The sequence below is a fragment of the Trachinotus anak genome, unplaced genomic scaffold, assembly GCF_046630095.1.
Source record: "Trachinotus anak isolate AG129_WGS33_773 ecotype Australia unplaced genomic scaffold, CSIRO_AGI_Tana_v1 ptg000007l, whole genome shotgun sequence".
Taxonomy (NCBI): Eukaryota; Metazoa; Chordata; class Actinopteri; order Carangiformes; family Carangidae; genus Trachinotus; species Trachinotus anak.
Genome location: NW_027273858.1, coordinates 13,191,963 through 13,210,119, shown reverse-complemented (window position 1 = coordinate 13,210,119; position 18,157 = coordinate 13,191,963). Strand labels below are relative to the sequence as shown.

The 18,157-nt window shown below is 41.2% G+C and overlaps 2 protein-coding genes across 5 annotated transcripts; both read right to left on the bottom strand.

The window, feature by feature from the left end:
- Positions 1 to 1,153: 1,153 nt before the first annotated feature.
- npm3 (nucleophosmin/nucleoplasmin, 3) lies at positions 1,154 to 3,762 on the bottom strand. The gene is made up of 5 exons (XM_071480694.1): positions 3,581 to 3,762; positions 3,290 to 3,375; positions 2,982 to 3,101; positions 2,787 to 2,880; positions 1,154 to 1,873 (listed from the first exon to the last, which is right to left on the bottom strand). Exons 1-5 carry the CDS (start codon positions 3,651 to 3,653, stop codon positions 1,761 to 1,763), a joined length of 486 nt encoding a protein of 161 aa, XP_071336795.1. The 5' UTR covers positions 3,654 to 3,762; the 3' UTR covers positions 1,154 to 1,760.
- A 600-nt stretch (positions 3,763 to 4,362) lies between these two features.
- oga (O-GlcNAcase) lies at positions 4,363 to 17,829 on the bottom strand. 4 transcript variants are annotated; one of them, XM_071480682.1, is made up of 19 exons: positions 17,285 to 17,829; positions 16,551 to 16,602; positions 16,347 to 16,444; positions 16,033 to 16,163; positions 15,748 to 15,919; positions 15,550 to 15,648; positions 15,155 to 15,439; positions 14,868 to 15,026; positions 14,503 to 14,693; positions 13,886 to 14,161; positions 13,589 to 13,792; positions 13,051 to 13,225; positions 11,643 to 11,696; positions 10,015 to 10,100; positions 8,805 to 8,909; positions 8,292 to 8,383; positions 8,004 to 8,196; positions 7,747 to 7,906; positions 4,363 to 7,131 (listed from the first exon to the last, which is right to left on the bottom strand). In XM_071480682.1, exons 1-19 carry the CDS (start codon positions 17,448 to 17,450, stop codon positions 6,995 to 6,997), a joined length of 2,835 nt encoding a protein of 944 aa, XP_071336783.1. In that variant the 5' UTR covers positions 17,451 to 17,829; the 3' UTR covers positions 4,363 to 6,994. The 4 variants fall into 4 exon arrangements, with proteins under 4 accessions (XP_071336783.1, XP_071336784.1, XP_071336785.1 ...); XM_071480683.1 differs by having other exon boundaries at positions 13,901 to 14,161; XM_071480684.1 differs by lacking the exon at positions 11,643 to 11,696.
- Between the last annotated feature and the right edge of the window lie 328 nt (positions 17,830 to 18,157).

The following is an 18,157-nucleotide window of genomic DNA, read 5'->3' as shown; positions in this document are numbered from 1 at the left end:
TGAGTTATCCATTGTTGGTGGTTTACTGTCAGCTTGGCCAATCATTTTAAACAGCAACAGCAGTTAACTTTAGGTCATGGTGCTTTCAGTGGAAATATCTGTATTTATTCACTTTACTAGCTCTGCTCAGTTCAATAGTTTTTCTGTTACTTACTATTCTTCATTTGCTCTTGTTTTCAGCTTTGATGACCTACACCACGAAATTCAGTTCTACAACCTCAAATGCCCTGAAATCCTTGTTTCTATGAGCAACAGGGTCTTTCAAGAGCACATGTTCTCTCTGTTAGAAGAGCTTTGGTTTTCACTTTAGATTGATTTATTTTGAGTGGTAAGGGTAAGGTACTTGTACGTTCTGCTGCTGCTACATAGCCAGCAGAGCTTCAGCTATTGATGCGTTTACAAGACAAGGTTATAATATGTCCCCTGAGCAGTGCTACTTCTTCAGGGAAGACTGAGTGTTACTAGCTGGTTAGCATGCTAACTTTAGAGGAAGGAAAGATGTGATAGAGGTAAAAGCAAGACAGGAGGGCTGATTCCACCGCTGGTGACAGCTCTTGGTGCTTTGATTCTGAAGTGAACCAAAGTTTCTTCTAGACAGGTAAGTAAACAGCTTCTAATACTAGGTAGCAATAGCAAACTTTACAAACAGCTCATTTAAACTCTTAATTAAAAAAAATATATATAAAAATTTAGGATGTTTTATTTTTTATTATTAAGGATAGTTCAAGTTAAATATTTGGTAATTGAAAATTACATTTGGAGCTTTCAGGGCTTTAAGTGTGGTGCTGTAGTCATAACTTGGTTAACCTTAGCATTATGCTGGCTTTCTGTTATGTGTTTACTATGAACCTTTTACTTGATCTTCCTGCACATCGCCTTTCTGAGTAGATTTAGGACTCAGTACTTACACACCAAGGTCTCACACAGCACCAAAGCCTTACTGTTGTCCCTTACTTGTAAATTGTTTTGATTAAAAACATCTGCCAAATGAGTAAAAGTAAACGTTTACATGAGAACCCACCTACTGTACTGTGTGACCATGTTGATATATAAACTGTATATATATATATATATAATGTAATTGGCTAAAAATTACAGTTCTATTTATATGCATTCAAAAGGGAGATAGACAAACACAAACGGATGCATTCACTATGAGTACAAAATCCCACATTTATGACATCTCACATAGAAAAACAGTATTTTAAACTGGAACAACTGGAAATGGAGATACCTCTTGTGAAACATTTAACAATCTGTATGTATGTAAATCATCTGATTGCACCATTCAGCTGAAATCACAGTTAATCTGGTAAACCCTCTCCTGTCTGACACACACACACACACACACATACATTTTTACTTTTGCAAGAACAGCATCTTTAAACAATACCAGAATCCACTGGTGGTAAAAGACACATTTTCCACCACTGATGCAATAAATGCACATCAGTGGCGATGACTGTATCATGTACAGTATAAAACACTGGGTAGCATTTAATAGCAAAAACAGTTCTTCTACAAGTGAATGTCTTGAGTGCAGTTAAGTACACTGCTCAGACTGAGAGGAGAGGTAAGAACATCAGGGCCCCTCGTGATGTTCCCTCCTCCCACAGCATGTTTAGCTGCCACCACACTAAGCTTTCACATGGCTGTGTGGAAGAAGTAGTAACTCTGTAAAATGTGTCCGTCTGGTACAAAAATCTGTGGTATTTCGAGTGGGTGGGGCCATTCCAAAAACCCATCAGGGACCTCTCCGCCTACTGCTTCTGCTTCTTCTTTGCTGGTTTAATGGGGGTGATCTCTTCCTCCTCATCATCATCATCGTCGTCGTCGTCCTCGTCAGACAAATCAGAATCTTCAACCTCTGAGGCTGTGCGAGAACAGGCCACAATGTTAAACCACTGTCTTCATCTGAATACTGGTATTATATTTAATTATAAGGTCAGAAAGGTCACTTTATTTAATCTGCCCTCTCAGCTGACCTTACGCACAGGCTGTAATATGCAGCCGCACACACTCATTACAACCAGCGGTAAAAAAAAAATCAAAAGAACAGGGTCTAACCCTGATCACCGAGCTTTTTCTGCAGCGCTGATAAATGTATATTTCGCAAAGTTTTGAAATGAGCTACAGTGTGTCAAAGGTCTTAGATTTCATTTGGAAAGAAAGTTGACATTTTACTGCTCAAAGATACTTTTAACTTTTTATGTCATCAGGTCAAATTCAAAGGAAACTGAATTAAGAAACAAAGTATTTCAGAACCTCAAAAATCCCCGCAACACATCACACTAGCTCCTTAGTTACTGCATTAATTTGTCACACATGCAAAACACTGATTAATCTGCAGTTGATCTTCTCGATTCACCGATTGCTCTTTATGTCAGAAAAATGTGACAAATGCACCTCACAATTAGCTGATAGAGGGGATTCAGTAAATTTGCAGAAAACGACCAAATGTTCACATTTGAGAAGATGGATTTTGGCTTAAAATTGATTGAAATGATTAATTATTAAAACTACTGCTGATGAATTTTTCTCTGGATCAACTAGTCATCTCAGCTTGAAAGCAGGGAACCAACATCATTGTTTAATTTTTTAGAGCTGTACTGGTGTTATATTGAGAAATTAGAGTTATTCCTTTATAATTTTTAACAGCTTACGCACAGACCTCTAAATGTTTTAATAGTCTTATTTTGATATGAATCACATACAAAAAACAGATATCGTCAGTGGTTCATTAGTTGTTTAACAAGGTACTGGGATGTTTAAAAGGCTTTTGTTACCAATTAGGTGCAGCCCGCTGACAGTAACTGGTCCCGAACCAGCCTTGAGGCGGATGGTCACCGGGGCTTTCAGCTCAAACTCTCCCAGACTCACCTGAGAAGAGAAGAGTACATGAAAAGAGATATCATCCTTCAGCTTCTGCTGTGCGGTACATGAGCCTGCGCGCGGAGTCTGCTCATGACATTGCACGGTACCATGGGGAGACAGCTGATGTGAAGGTTGGCAATGGGCACTGAAATCGTCTTTCCTTGGTGGTTCATGGCCGTGACCTCCACCACATTGCTCTCCTCCTTGGCGCCTTCTCCCAAACAAATCTGCAGGAATCAGAGAATAATTAAGATAATTATTCTTATTTAACTGTCGGCCGGATCAAAGCGGCAGATTTCACTGGAGAATGTATATTGTCACACGTTTAGACTTCAGGACTGTGAACTAGTGGGGTCAAGACTTCAGCAGCCCTGGTAATGTGGTGACACAATGTCTCTGCTGCAACTGCACATACTGTTCTGAGTTCAAGGAAGTGCTCCAGGTCCTCCTCTTCATCGCCTTGGAAAGTGTAGAAAGGGACTTTGGAGGACAGCTCGCAACCTGAAAGCAAACATCACAAGCACGACTAAATATGCTGCCGTTTCTTTTCATTCATGTGAAGTTGGCCCGCTGGCTAATAGCTGAGAAAATGTCGGGTTTTTTTGTTGTTGTTTGTTTTAGAAAAAAATCGAGGCAGATTCACAGAAGTAACCCACGTGTGCGCCGAGAGAGATAAACTGATAAACTGGATTTAAATTCTTCTTACTGAACAGGAAGCTCTCCAACTTTGATTGACCGGCTAGTCCGATGTCCGAGGATTCATCGTCGTGGAAAGACATTTTGTCGACTCGCTAAATATATATTTTTTTGATTTGCTGTTAACACGTTACAGCTAAACGAGCCTCTCACGAGAAATAACAAGCGCGTCGCAGGCAATGGACATGAGTGTTCGTCATCACTGTGCGCCTGGTCGTGTTCTTATAATACATCCATGTTTTTTTTTTTTTTTCTTTCTTTCTTTTTTTTTCTCCTACATGAACGAATATGTTAGTTAGAATAAAAACTACGTTACTCAAGGATTACAAAAAAACATCTGCTTTGAACTGGTTACTCTTTTTCTGATGATGTGTGGCAGGCAAAAAATGTATAACATTTTAACACAAAAGTTTTTTTTTTTTTTTTTTTTTTTAAGAGATTGAATTTTAATTAAAAAACTGCCTCTCATTTATAAATTTGCCCAAGAACCTTCACAATCAAGAAGGGACAAATAGATTATTCGACACAATAAATAAATGAGGTGATAAATTAATGAAGTCAAGGGCTTGTTTCAGGAATAATGAAATAATAATAATAATAATGTGTGTAAAAAACCTAACAGACTAGATTTTTCTTCTGAGTGCCTAATCCAGTGTATTTCGTGATGAAGACAGTTCAATATTTCTATGCATGTATTTCTATGTAAAGGCATAACTTTCCTTTTGTCAAAACAGAAACCGAAAAGCTTCTTTCAGGGCAGAGACATGACACAAAAGACACAAAGCAATAAAGTAACTTATTATGATTTATTAGTTTTTAATCTTATGTAGTTTACATACAAATTTTACATTGGTAAACTGACACTTTTATGACCCCCGCCCCCTTTAAACTCAGATAATCAAAATGTACAATTGGAGCCCTTTCTCCCAGTCACAGCCCGTTTTCTATCAAACCCGCTTGGCAGAGGAGAAAGTCTGAGTGTCGGAAAACTGCAAAATGAATCATTTAAAACAAGTGTGAAAATTCTGCTGTTGTTTCTGGAGACAAACAGCGGATCTGTTGGTGAGTATCACACCTTGCCGAAAAAGCCAGGTAGGACGGCTGTACAGGACAGGGCATTGTAACAAGGCCAGCATTTTGGTTTTCCTTGAAGAAAAACAAAATGCTGGCAACAGTCTCAAAAAAGATATACAAAATAATAACACTTTATGATTGACAGTGTTAACAGACTGTCTACATACTACAGTATTACGCTCATAGAGGTGAGTGGCATGCTCCCTCCTCTTTGTAGCATAAGATGAGGTTATTCTAATGACTGCCACAGCAAATCCAATACACCTCATGCACATTATGAATGTACACAGTATCAAAACATCACATTGGCAGGCAGCTACTGAAGAGCAACTGATGATCCTCATGTAACCAACAGAACACTCCTATATATACTCAAAGTGCTTCTTTTTTAAATCAACTATATAGATTTACAAAAACAAATGGGAAATGCGTCAGAATATCAAACATTCAACGGACACATAGTAAAAGGCCTAGGAATTTCTGCTTCACGTCCCCACAAATACAGTTCAACAGTGTGGGAGTCAGTGCCACTTTGGTGACATTTGGTGACAGGATTTAACAGCCTCAGCAAATCCTTATTGCGCTCGCCGAAGCTCAACTGAGAGGACATTCGTTTGAGAGTGTGCTATGTTGAAAACAAAGCAGGGAGGGAAGACTGATGACAGGTGTGAACTGATCATTCACAATTACCAATGACATTTTAGCACAGCACATCTGAAACGCCAGCCCAGGTCATTTGTTGATTTACAAGTCAGGTCTTGATTTAGTGGTTATTAAGACCGGCTTTATGACAGTGGGAGCTTCATGCTTCTGTGTTTTTAGGATTCTATATTTCACCTCATGTAATTTCAATGTGAATTGTTGAAAAATGTTTTTTTTTCTACAGCAGATCAGAATGTCAGCATTTTGGTCCCACTGGGTGCTTTTATCAGGAAATGTTGATTTTGCTTTTTTTTTTTTTTTTACTCGGGCCTGTGTATACAAGTAATCTTGATATTTTAACTACTTAAACAAAACGTATGAAAGACAAAACTTAAAATTTCCATAACATTTAGTAATGTATCATTTTACATAAATAAACTAGACTGAGCTAATCTGAGCTTTCTCCAACAGTGATAACCCCGCCAGTCAGCTGAGGTTCACTGAAGGATGTCTGTGCTGGAGTCTGGGATGCAGCAGGTCAAAACTAAGACATGTGACTGTCAACGTCAGGCTATGTCTCTGGAATTTAAGCAACAACAAGGCCAATGTCCAAAATCACCCTTTTCTAGTTTTATCTGACACGTGCTAGACAGTCTTTACACAGAAGACACTGGGGGTCTGCGATATAAACCTAAAATACAAAGGCAATGAACCAAAAGGCAATAGCTCAAAGGGAAAATAAGCAAAAGAACTGCTGACTCATGAAAAAAGAAAAAAAAATGGACAAAAGCAAAGCGCTGAGCAGAAACAGGATGGGAACCATGTTTGTAAACTCGTGGAAGCTTTTCTATTGCTTTCCAAATGTCTACTACTACTTGAACAGAATTTCCTCCTGGTTGACTCTTCAACAGTCTCAACAAATACTTTGCTGGTCTGTGACGATCTTCTACCAAGGGTTTCAAGAACCCCCGAAAGCTACAATTTTCCACCCTTCATGTGTGCAGACTCAGCATTTCACATTACGTTTTGTTAGAAATACGCCACTTGAAAGGCCTCTTTCTCCATGTCTATTGTGGAGGAACTGGAAATACCATGATGTGATGATGAAAGGCAAAACTCTCATATAGCACCTCACATCCTGTATAAAGGTGTCCTACTTATGTCGACAGCTGTGCTATTCTCTACGTCAAAGCTGGGAAAGCAGGACGTGGGGGTAGTGAGACACTACCTGAGATACAGGCCGCCCTCATTTCACAGCTCTGCCTCCATTTCAGATACAGACACTTTGCGTTAGGGCATGCGGGCAATATCCATGTAATGGCTACTGGATTAAATCAGTAAAAGGCTTATGGAGTTATCGTTTCCTGCCTCCTGGAGGTATATGAGTAGTGGGACCCCAGAAATCAGTGCTGGAGTGCCACTCTTCCACGACGACTCAAATCAACTAACTACACATCACTCCTCGGCCTTTTAGCTTTGGATCTCCTGAATCCAACAGAGCCATAGCCTCTAAGGGCAGCACAGGGAATCTGTGTGTGCGACTGCTGTGCTTCTGTACACAAATCCTAAAAAGAGGTCTCCCGGGGCTAGCCCAGATGGTAATGTAATATAAAATCATCATGGAGGTTTTTGTTCTCATGAAGGTAGCAAACATGTTTGAGACGCGTTGACTTGCGCTCTTTGTCTTTTATTGTAGCAGTTCATTTCTTCATAGGCTGCGTCCCATAATGATGATGTCTTTGGGAAAGCCCTCCATTTTGGCCACTTCAAAGCATCCCAGCTTACTATAGAAGTCCAACATTCTCTTATCAGTCTGACGAACCTTACAAAATGCACCATGGGACCCTGTAAGTGAAAAGACAAAAACTCAGTTAAGTCAGTAAAAAATAAAATCCTAAAAATAATGTTCCTGACAACCAGTCTGGCCAAATATGGTGTTCAGCTGACAATAATTTTCTACTGCGCCCCTGACCAGTAATCAACCAGTTCAAGAACTCTGTCACAGGAAGAGAAGATTATTTTGGTTGGTGCTTTGATAGGTTCAGGTGCCTTTTTGTAGTTTGATTTTGATTACTTGCTAAATGGGTGTCAAAAAAGGCAAAAATACAAACAGAGCGTCTACACATAAGATCCTAATCTCAAAAGGAATACCATTACATTGATAAACTACATCTTATGAAAACTGAGCTGGGAAACATTTGTTGTTTTGGACTCTGGTCTCTTTTTAACAGTTCATCTTGATAAGATCAGTGCGCCTGCTTGTTTTCAGCTTTAGGAACACAGCTGCACTAACACTTGTTGAAATACATGGACTGATCTACACTTTTTAGGTCAAATGAAATATTCTAACACCCAGTTGCTAACATGACTAACAACTCTAATACAATATGTTCTTTCTGTTATTGATCCGAGCATTATCAATGAGCGTTGCTCTCATAGGAAAGAACGGCTGCTACCTACCGTTGGCCTTTAGAGAAGATAGAAGACATCCCATCATGCTTTTGGCCACACTAGGGTCAGTCACCTTGGCGTGAATGTCAACTTTGATGAGAGAGGGGAAGTTGGAGAGGAAAGAGTCTGGAAGACCCTCCTCCTCTTCGTGGAAACTCAGCATCATCTTCTACAGGGATGATAGAGATGGTTAAGTAAAATTCAACAATAGGAAACACAACGGACACAGTCAATCCGATAGTAAGAGAGATGGATTAAGACCCTACCTCCGCCTCTGTGAGGTCCTTCTCGCAGTCAGGCTTGTGGTATTTCTCTTGCATGAAGGGTATCCAGTTCAACTTGCATTTCTTGATGAAGGGCTTGACATCCACGGTTCCAAGAGCATAACCGCAGATCCCTTCATCATCCTCTAGCACGAACCCGTAGTCTGAACTCAGTGTCAGGAGACCTCCCACTAACCTGTGAGCAAACAGTAAGGATTTTGTCAGCCATGTTGATTTGCACTGCTGGTCCAGTCTAGGCTGATTGTAAATGCATACATCTCCATGTTTTACCTGTCTCCTATGAGGTCAGGATCATCATCAGAGAAAGGTACATCCTCCATTCCTTCACAGTACATTTCTTTACAGATTTTATAAACTGCAGCCTGCAAAAAAAGAAGGACCGATACACCGGTTATTGTGGTGGATTAGTTGACACACCTAGAATAAACAATTGTTACCATTTAACACTGGGTATAAAAGCATAACCCAGAAAATGCCACAAAGAAACTCAATGTGCATAAAAGAATTTTGGAAATACAGTCTGAAGCTGCCTTTCCATTCAGCACATAGATTTGCTGATATACAGCGCAGTTGAGGAGAATTAGCATTATGGGGCAGAGCACTCCCAGCTTAAACTAGGCCAGGTCTGCTGGGAATGCTTACAACTGGTAAACATTATTTCTTCAACCGTACATTAATAAACATTATTAATGCTTAGTAACTGTTGGTACTTCAGGACACTGTATCTGAGTTCTGGTAAATTCAAAGTGCATAAGGGCATGACTAAACACACAAACAACTTACCTCATCTTTGGGAAAGTATGGCCTTATGGAATAGATTTTGGAGGTTGGCATTGAAGGTGGAGGTTGGTAGAAAAGATCGTTTGCCCCATCTATTGGCAACAATCTCTGTGGGCATCAAAAGAAACAGGTTCAGTGTCACTGTGACCAGGCGGCGCGCTGCTTTGGCTGACTGCCTCACTGTGCATTTGCTACAGTTGAGCCACTGTCAAACCAAAAGGAACTATAGATGAGAGCAAAGTGCTTTCGATTGACAAATTTTAAAGAAAAAAATCATAAATATATTAACTATCGTTCCTTGTTGATCTGACAATGGACAACAAAAGCAAACGTCACATCTTTCTCACTTTTGTTAAAAGGAACATAGCACAACAAGCACATACATATTTGCTTCTCAAATATAATAGAACAAGGGTGGTATTTTGGTCTGACTAAGGTTTTACTGGCTGAAGGAGATGCTCCTTTCCCTTTTGTAAGGCATCGCAATATTTCGCTGCGCAGGACCCTCCTGTTGAGAAAAATAATGATGCTGGCGCAGAGACAGAGAGAACTCCAGGAAAAAAACCAAAGAGTCAAATTAAATGTGGGCTAACTGAGTCATTCAATAGCACTTCAGTTGCCATCATGAGTCTTGCTACTCTCCAAGGATGGAGATGTTACTTTGAGGCTGGATAGCTGTGTTTGATCATGGAGTTTTCCCATTGCAAACATGCTTGCGTACTCGCTGGCGCTGCGATGCTTTGTGCGTGCGCTTGCAAAGGGTTGGCTTGGTAATTTGTGCGCTGTGCTTTCCTGCAAAGAAATGAGATGTCATGAAAATAAAACCTAGCCATGCTCGCTTGCGCTGCGTGCGCCAGGGAAAAGCAGCATCTCCTTGGGCAGTTGCTGAAAGAAACTGAAATCAATCAATCAGAAAATGTCATGCCAAACACTGGCTGTAGACCTGTTTTGTCAGGATGGGGTTCAGGTCACCCATTCCCCTCACACAGACTGACAAAATCCCAAAGTTACACTAGGACATGAACTTCTTTGGCGAACAAGTGAAGGGGATGGAACTCAAATGTTACGAAGCCCGACCCATTCCAATCAGCTCACCTTCGACAGACCAAAGCCCTTCATACCTACGCACACATTACCATCGTCTTCTTTGCTCACAACACTCTTTTTTTTTTTTTTTTCCATTTGATTGCTGTAAGTTCAGTGCATTAGATACCTGGAACTCTCCTGCTAGACCTCCCCTAAAGGCCCAGGGCTCTTGGTCTCCTCTAAGGAACTGTGCTGAGGCCTGACTACGACACCCTGTTAGGAGCAGAGCCAAGCGGACATTGTTACCACAGGATGGGGCTCTCTGACACAGATGAAGGGAGTGGGGAGATGGGGAGGAAGGGGGTCATATGTATCTAATAGCATAATCCATTAAAATAAATTTATTTTGTTTTAATCATTAAAACATAAAAAGGACCTAATTTTGGAATAGATAAATTATATTCAGAGGAAAGATTTTAAGGTAAAATGGGGCTCAAGCAACTAAAGCTTACGTTTTTGCAAATGGAATCAGGTCCAAGATATAAATTATTCAAAAAACTAATGTCAATAAAGCAAAAACCTTCTTTGTGTCAACACAACAATGTCACACTGCTCCACATGACATGGTATTTAGAAATAAGCTCTCATGCAGTGGAACTCACGCTCTTCAAAAACTAAAGAGAAACCGAATCAAGTGCAGTTCAGCCCCCTTGCTGTTTTAGTAAGGGTAATGCTCTTTTAGAAAGCTTTCTGACACCAGAAATATTGTACTAACTTTCACAACCAAAACCCGTACTTCCTATGAGCTACAGAAGTAAGCTTCAGCTGCTGTCACCCCACTGATCTTAGCACCCCGTGTGAAGTCACATTCTCATCTTATCTGCCTCGTCACATGACTGGGGAGCATGAGTCATCAAACCAGGGAGACTGAACAAGAGAGAGGTAGCATGAGCCTTCCCTGTGTTAAAGGGCCTCTCAGCTTTCTGTTAAAAGCTGCAGTCAGACAAACCACAGATGAAACAGATAGTGGGGACAGAGCATATAAAGAGTATATATCTAAAGCAACTCAGGGCTCTCAAGAGTTTGCAGTAATGTTGCTGCTAACAAAGTCTAACCCTGGTTGACAAGGAGCCCTGTCATGTGACCAGACAAATGCAGCGCGCGGGCAGGACACCTAACACTGCCTTACATATGAACCTCACCCTGATACCTAAGACAATTCCTCTGACGAGCTGACACAACACAGCACGCAGATGCACCCACGGCAAGGAACTCTGAACTTGCTTACCCCCAAATTAACCTCCACAAAAACGGACAAAAGAATGATCTCTCAGTGGTTTACTTCCACCTGAATTATCTATTCAGACTGTATTGTCTTAACACAATCACAGTTCTGCAGAAAACATGCAACTCTTGTTCTTGCATGGTCCAACCAGCGTGTGTGAACACAATGATCTTAACTACACAGAAATATATCCCTGAGTAGGATGAGGATCAGGTGCCATGGTTAAATTTCAAAGCCAAGTGTAAATTCCCTTGAGTAGGTGCATCAGGCTGGTCTGAGCCTTTTCTATAGGCCTACTGACAGAAACAAAAAAACATGTTAGAGAGAAGCTGCCAAAGAGAGAAATTTGGGAGTTAACACTTAGGATTCAAAGCTAAATCGCTGCCCAAAATGTGACTTCATCCGGAAGGCTGCTTCCTTTCCTCCAAATCAATCTTTTACATTTATAGATCTAGTTTAAGAAAAAAAAATTACATAAATCCATTTCAAACATGAACAAAAGAAAGAGACAACGCCTGCACTGTGCATACATCGGCCACTGTCGATCCAATAGCAGTAGAAACTTGTACTGTGGATTCTTCCATCTGTACACAGTGAAGGGAGAAAACAGTAGAAAATTGTTATTAGTAAGCGTTCTCAGTACAATAACCAGGGAGGTTGTGACTAAGTGCCGGCTGCACAGCTTCTATTAAGGGGAAAACATGGGGACTGATGTAAAAACCTGCTAATAGCAACAGCAGAAGTCAACTGTTAGACATTTAACAACACTGCAGTTATTAAGAATATATTCAAAGATAACTATATATTTACACACTCCACGATGTTGCCAGAGTGGTTATAATTATTTACTGATGCATTAACCAGTAGTGTGGAGTTTTGATGTGGCTTTGCCAGTGCGGGTATGCTGCCTGCTGTGTACTGTGGGCTAGAGTCCTCAGCTTTACCATATAGCCGGACAGGACAGAAACCTGTGAATGAAACTGGGTTACAGGGAGTAACCTACAGGCCATGCTGGTGCTTCAGACTATCCAAAACAACACTCCAAAAAAAGATGGAGATGTTATCACGAGGCTGAATGCGTCACAGTGCAGCCTCATTTTAGAGACTACTCAGTGAGGCAACAACTTCCTGGAATATATTAATATGGTTCATGTTAAATGCAGCTGATTGAGTTTATGCACCAGAATGGCCTTCCACAGTCAGTCAGTCAACTTGTTCTCCAAGCTCGCGTGCGCGCAAGGGCATGGAGGAGGAGGAGGGGAGGGTGGGGACGTCCCCCTGGCGTCCATCCCCACAGACAGAGAGATGGAAGCAAGTGTGTCTGTGTGGGAATGCAGCAGTGATGTTACTGGATACACAGCAAGCAGCAGTAACCCTGCTGGGACATTTGCCACAGAGACCCAGTTTATATATCACCAAGATGGAGCAGCTTGTTATGGAATAAATAAGGACGATGCTAGCAGTGCAAGCGGCATTCAGTCGGACAAAAAAAAAAAAAAAAAAGAAAACAATCAACACGTGTGAAACAAGACCAAATCACAGAATCATAACTATTAAGAGGTGATGCATCTGGCCTGATCTGTGCTCAGGTATTAGCCACTACTCGGATCCTCACCCTGTATACAGGTGATGGCCAAGATCGCTAAGAGTCATATTTCTCTGAGTCTTTGATCAGCAATGCTAGCATCTGTTAAGCAGACTGTGCAAGATATGTGTTATAAATTTGCCTCTCTTTACTACAAAGCACTGGACTGCAACATAATCCATGCAGCTAAACAATCAATCATTAAGGTGCTTTTTCTTTATATAATCTTAATTTTTTCAAATAGTAAATTTGTCTCTGAAAATGACAAAAGTCAGGATTACCAGACTTGATCAGACTATTGCTATGCTACTGCGCTCTAACAGAAAGCAACTCATGGTTCCCCTCATACATACCTAGCCACTGGACAAAAGACTTGACCATAGAAATGATGCTCTTGATGTCCCAGATGTAAGGGTAGAGGTCGTACAGGATGGTGCGGTTGGCTGAATTGGACAGCCGTGTGAACATCTGGATGACGGAGCAGCACATCTCCTCAAACTTCTCTGCCCTCGACTGCCATTCTGCTACCTGCCACACATAGGCGGAAAAGCACAGGTGGGACATATAATATTAACAATGGTTCTGTTATATAATAATAATAAATAAGTAAATAATAATCTTATTATTTACAGCCAAACTTATCTGACAGCGACAACCAAACATCAGAGAGAAGACTGGTGGTTTAAAAAGAGAAACACAAGCACACTTCCTTCTCCTGTCATAACCACACCACCCAATGGGCAGTATGGGTAGTACACATCCACCATTTTGTTTTCAGCCACCAACAGTCCCACAAGCAGGTTCAGTATATTATAAACTAGTTTTCTCAGACAGACTTTGTTCTCTCCCCTCTCACTCAGTCCATGTGTTTATTTCAGTGTGTTAACCCACCTTGTCGGTTTCCTTCCTCTTGCAGTTGACGCTGACGACGCTGCTATTGGCCCGCAGCCAGTTGAACTCCTTTAACATCTGTATGGCCTTGGGTCCGTGTTCATAAGGCAGGTAGAAGAGCTCTGCCAGCAAACTCAGATCCTCAAGAGTGACGGGCTCTGCTGTGAACAGGGGCTTCTCATTGGGCCCAGGCACAAACAAATCCTGAGGACACAAACCAGTATTAATGTAGCTCTGTAGGGAACTCTAAGTTGTTTTTGTCTTCAATTTCAGTCATAAGGGAAAAAAGAGACTCACAAATGTTTGGGGCACCTGCTTGAGCTGATCGTCTGTCTGCATAGGGGCAATATCACTCCCAGAGTCCTCCTGGAGAGACTCTTCAGGGGACTTTGACTCTATCAGACTCTCCTTGTCTGTATCCATGGGCTTCAGGTCCTCAGCCATCTTGTCAGTTAAGATGGGACTAACATGCTTCTCCTCAGGATCAGCTTCAGCTTCAGCTTCTGGCTCATCCTGCTTCTCAACCACCATTTCCATGGGCTCCTCATCTGAATCCTTCTTCTCCACTTCGACCTGCACAGGTAGAGTATAAAAATACTTGGAAAACCACTTACAGACGTTCTCCTGTCCAATAAACCAATGCTTAAGAAAGAAAGTGAATTTTCTGTATTTTACCAAACCAATTCGAAAATAACCGAGGCCAAGATCAGAAAGAATTCAAAAGACCTGAGGGGTTCGTATGAACACTAGCAGTCATTATGTAGTCAGATGTGTATTTAATCAAGGGCCTAATAAGCAATCTTAATTTTAATATATTTACATAAATAGAAATGCCTGATTCCTCTGAGAAGTGTGCAGTATTCATTCGGGTCATTCAAATTGTACAGTTCTGTGTGAGTACCAATAAAGCTCACCTCCTCTACCTCCTCAGATCTTTTTGCCATGGGGTGTGAGAGTGGATCCAGACAGAGAGGGGGCATGGCTGGAGACATGATGGGCTGCTGGAACACAGTTGTGACTGTCGTGGAGGAGCAGAGAGAGGGAGCAGCCATGGATGACACGTCTATGGCTGTGCCTTTGGCACCACTCTGAGGCACCTGTCGGCCTGACAGACACAGAACAGTTTCACTATATTGCCTTCTTTAGGCTGATTTACAACTAGAATTTTAGGCTACTGGTGGCAATATTATGAGCATGATTCAAGTTATACTTGTCGGAAATATTGATAAAATGAAACCATTAGCATAGCGATATGATATAATAATGGGACTGCTCGTACTGTTGTATTGATGAGGCACACAAAATTCCCCAAGCCATTCTGTGAGAGCCAGTTTTAGGGCTAGCTGTGGGCTGTAGAGCATGTCCGTCTCCAGTTCTTCATCACTGCCCTCATTCTCTAACTTGATCTGGATGGACACTGTGCTGTCCTCACCGTCCGCTGGTGAAGATGGAGAATCAAACACAGAAAAGACAGCAATGATAAATGACCTGCGTTCTGATACCACATGACAGACTATAACCTCATACGCAGAGATCACACTGTACCCTCACCACAATCATACTTACTCATGACCACATCCTTGCGCACCCCATTCATATTGGACTTGTACCAGGTGGCCAGGGTGTGGATTGCTACAAAGTTGGACTCAAACTCGCAGTTTGGGTTGGTGAGGACTCCTTTCAGTCTGGGGATGAGCTCTGTGGAGCGGCCCTTGTATGGACCCAAAAAAAGCCTCTTCTGGTCATAATCATTTGCGTGAATGTTGTCCCAGATCACAGGGGCTCTTTTTAGGATTTTTGACACCTCCTCAATTGATTCCACTGTAATATCTTTGGAAACAACCTTGGGGCCTGCAGAAAAAATATCCTCGTTACTTTATCTACTTCTCTGACTTGTATGACTGTATGCTTGACAATAGTAATGGTGTTAGTCAGTTGACAAGAAACTGTGCTAGACTCACCTGTCCATAGCACATCAATGCTAGGTAGGAGCTTCTCTCCTACTGTGTGGAGGTAGGGGGACTGAGAGACACTTGGGTAGGTGAAAGTTCCACAGTACTCTGTAATTCAAGGCACAAAAACAAACAAATGCTGAATAAATAAGTGGATCAAACATTTGTGTAAAATGTGCAAAGGATTCAAACATAGAACCGAGGTACCTGTGGGACAGAAGAGGAAGGTTTCGGGCTCTCCCAGGTACTGGTAGATTTCGTTGGTAATGGAAACCTGAGCATGTGCAAATGAGCTGAACACCTCTTTGTCAGCAGGGCACATATTGTGGTCAATATCATCAAAAAGTAAGGCAAATGACTTGCAGCCAAAGTGAGAAACCTGAGGGGGGAAAAAGGACGTTTGAAATGAACACAGGGGGTAATTAACAGAACACTTCTATTAAGAGTATTAACACATAGTTCATGGTCATGTCATAAAAAATGTTGCAATACCTGATCAAGTTTCCTCTTGAGTGCAGAAACCTCTTTCTGATTGGAGAAGGTGATGTCCAGTCCAGGGGAAATGGCATAGATGAACTCTATCCCATGCTCCTTAGCAGCACCAATCAAAGTCATGAGTTGCTCTAGGAGATAGTTGGGGGGGGGGGTCACTTGTTGAATGCACTATTGTGCTTTTATGACAATTTATCTTAAAGCTTTTTTCACTTTTAGTGAAAAACTGAATATGCTGACTGTCATTAAATCAGGAATTGCTTATTTTCCTTGCCCCAAGACGGCTGATCCCAAGACCTTTTCTGAATATTCACCTGCTTCTTCCACTGAGTACAGCTCTCTCCAGAACATTCTGTGTTTGTAGTCATCTTTGGGTGCATAAAGGTATGTATTCAGTCCCCATTTCTGCTGCCTGTGAAATGCAGTGTTGTACAAACTCAGTATAACAATTGAAAACTAAATATAAGGGCACTAATGTTATGAACATGTCTGCCCAAATAATTCACGTGTCAACATACCTCCTGAACAACTCTTTCCTCTGTTCCATTGTCCATGGTCGACCGTAAAAGCCTGCAACAGTAAACAATATTTTCAGTTTCCATGCAGTCTGCAGTGCTGAGAATAACCTACATTTCCTGTGCATATTGACCTGCTTTACTGATACAACTAACAATTTGCCCCTAGGTATGGGCAGGACTGGAAGTGCCATTAGACATGCATTTTTTTGCCTTGTTATTCTGCATTTACCATTTTATCATTTTGTTCAGAAATTGTCATAAATGGCCATTTTAAGCGCATTTGCTGGAGGCGAAGAGTATGTCTTAATTTTCCTATTAAATCCAAACTACAAAAAATATGACACTAATGAAAACAAACAATTCCTTGCTGAAAGTGTAACCTGCCAGTGTTTGGTATCTTTATTTGACAAGACTGTCAACATGAATCCTGGTGATCATCACCTGATAATACTTGTCCACCTGCAATTTAAATTCAACTATCTGCCCGTCAACATCTGCATTCACGATTCATTTTAAACGCTTATTTTTTTAGTGCAACCGTCCCTCGTGGTATTAAGCAATGGACAATTAATTTCTAATTATACACTAGATTTTTTCCATCTTATACCAATAATCGTTTCCCTCAGGAAACAGGATTGCTGCAGCATTTTGATGCACTATTTACGACTGCCTGCAGAACACAAGCGGATCAAATGTCAGACTTGAAAGTTTTTGCTTTATATAATCGATATTACCTTCCACGACTCCACTTATGAATTTTCTGTGGCCCGTCAACTCGACTCCAATGCTGGGCTCTTCCACCGGGCCAGGGGCCTCGGCACAAGACTCTCCGGAGACTGGGCTGGGGCTCGGCTCACCGTCCACTTGAGGCGCCTCTAACGTCTTTTCTTTCTGAACCATTGTTAGAGATTTCCCTCGGTAAAAGCCACCACACTCCGAATAATTGACAGAGCCCCGAGTTATTTTTTTTAAAATGTAGTTAAGCAGCAAATTCAACCGAGCAAAACCTGGACGAAATAAATCGCGTCACTGTCTGACTAACGTTGGCTAGCGTACGGTATTAGCCAGTCTATCAAAACTGTCCAAAATGTAGCGACTGCTTCCAGAAGATATAATCGAAATTGCTATCAGGTGGTATAGCACATCGTTTATGTTGGTTAATATTTCAAGAAGAGCAAGACGTTCGTTCGTTTTTGGCCGATCATTTTCTTCTCTTTATGGTAGATTTGCCCTGGTTTTAGTCGTTTCTTCCTGTTTACACCGAGTGCGCATGCTCATGGGACTAGATTAAACCAGTCAAAACTAGATCTGCGTGACAAAACACTGCAAAGATGTCACCGTGGCAAAAAGATAGATGACATCCACACTCCACCACAGTAAACATCAGCACCTGGCTAACGTTATGAAAGGTAAAAGAACCATACATACACTGCTAACGGGAAACTGATTAATAAGGTCAAATGACATAAGTCGCATTTGTACAAAATATCTCGATTACGGTACAAGGTGACAAAACTATTACTGAAATTAGCACTACTCTGTATTTAATTGTGTTAACTGGGAAAAATTAAAATCTCACAGAGTTATTAAGAAGCCAGGTTAATAAT

What these genes read in the sequence shown, in the direction of transcription:
- npm3 (XM_071480694.1), bottom strand. Translation starts at nt 3,653, where the DNA reads ATGTCTTTCCACGACGATGAATCCTCGGACATCGGACTAGCCGGTCAA. An exon ending in GTTGGAGAGCTTCCTGTTCA is followed by an intron (nt 3,376 to 3,580) that starts GTAAGAAGAATT and finishes GTTTGCTTTCAG; the next exon opens with GTTGCGAGCTGTCCTCCAAA. An exon ending in ACTTCCTTGAACTCAGAACA is followed by an intron (nt 3,102 to 3,289) that starts GTATGTGCAGTT and finishes TGATTCCTGCAG; the next exon opens with ATTTGTTTGGGAGAAGGCGC.
- oga (XM_071480682.1), bottom strand. Translation starts at nt 17,450, where the DNA reads ATGGTTCAGAAAGAAAAGACGTTAGAGGCGCCTCAAGTGGACGGTGAG. An exon ending in CATAAGTGGAGTCGTGGAAG is followed by an intron (nt 16,603 to 17,284) that starts GTAATATCGATT and finishes TTACTGTTGCAG; the next exon opens with GCTTTTACGGTCGACCATGG. An exon ending in CATACTTTCCCAAAGATGAG is followed by an intron (nt 8,384 to 8,804) that starts GTAAGTTGTTTG and finishes CTTTTTTTGCAG; the next exon opens with GCTGCAGTTTATAAAATCTG.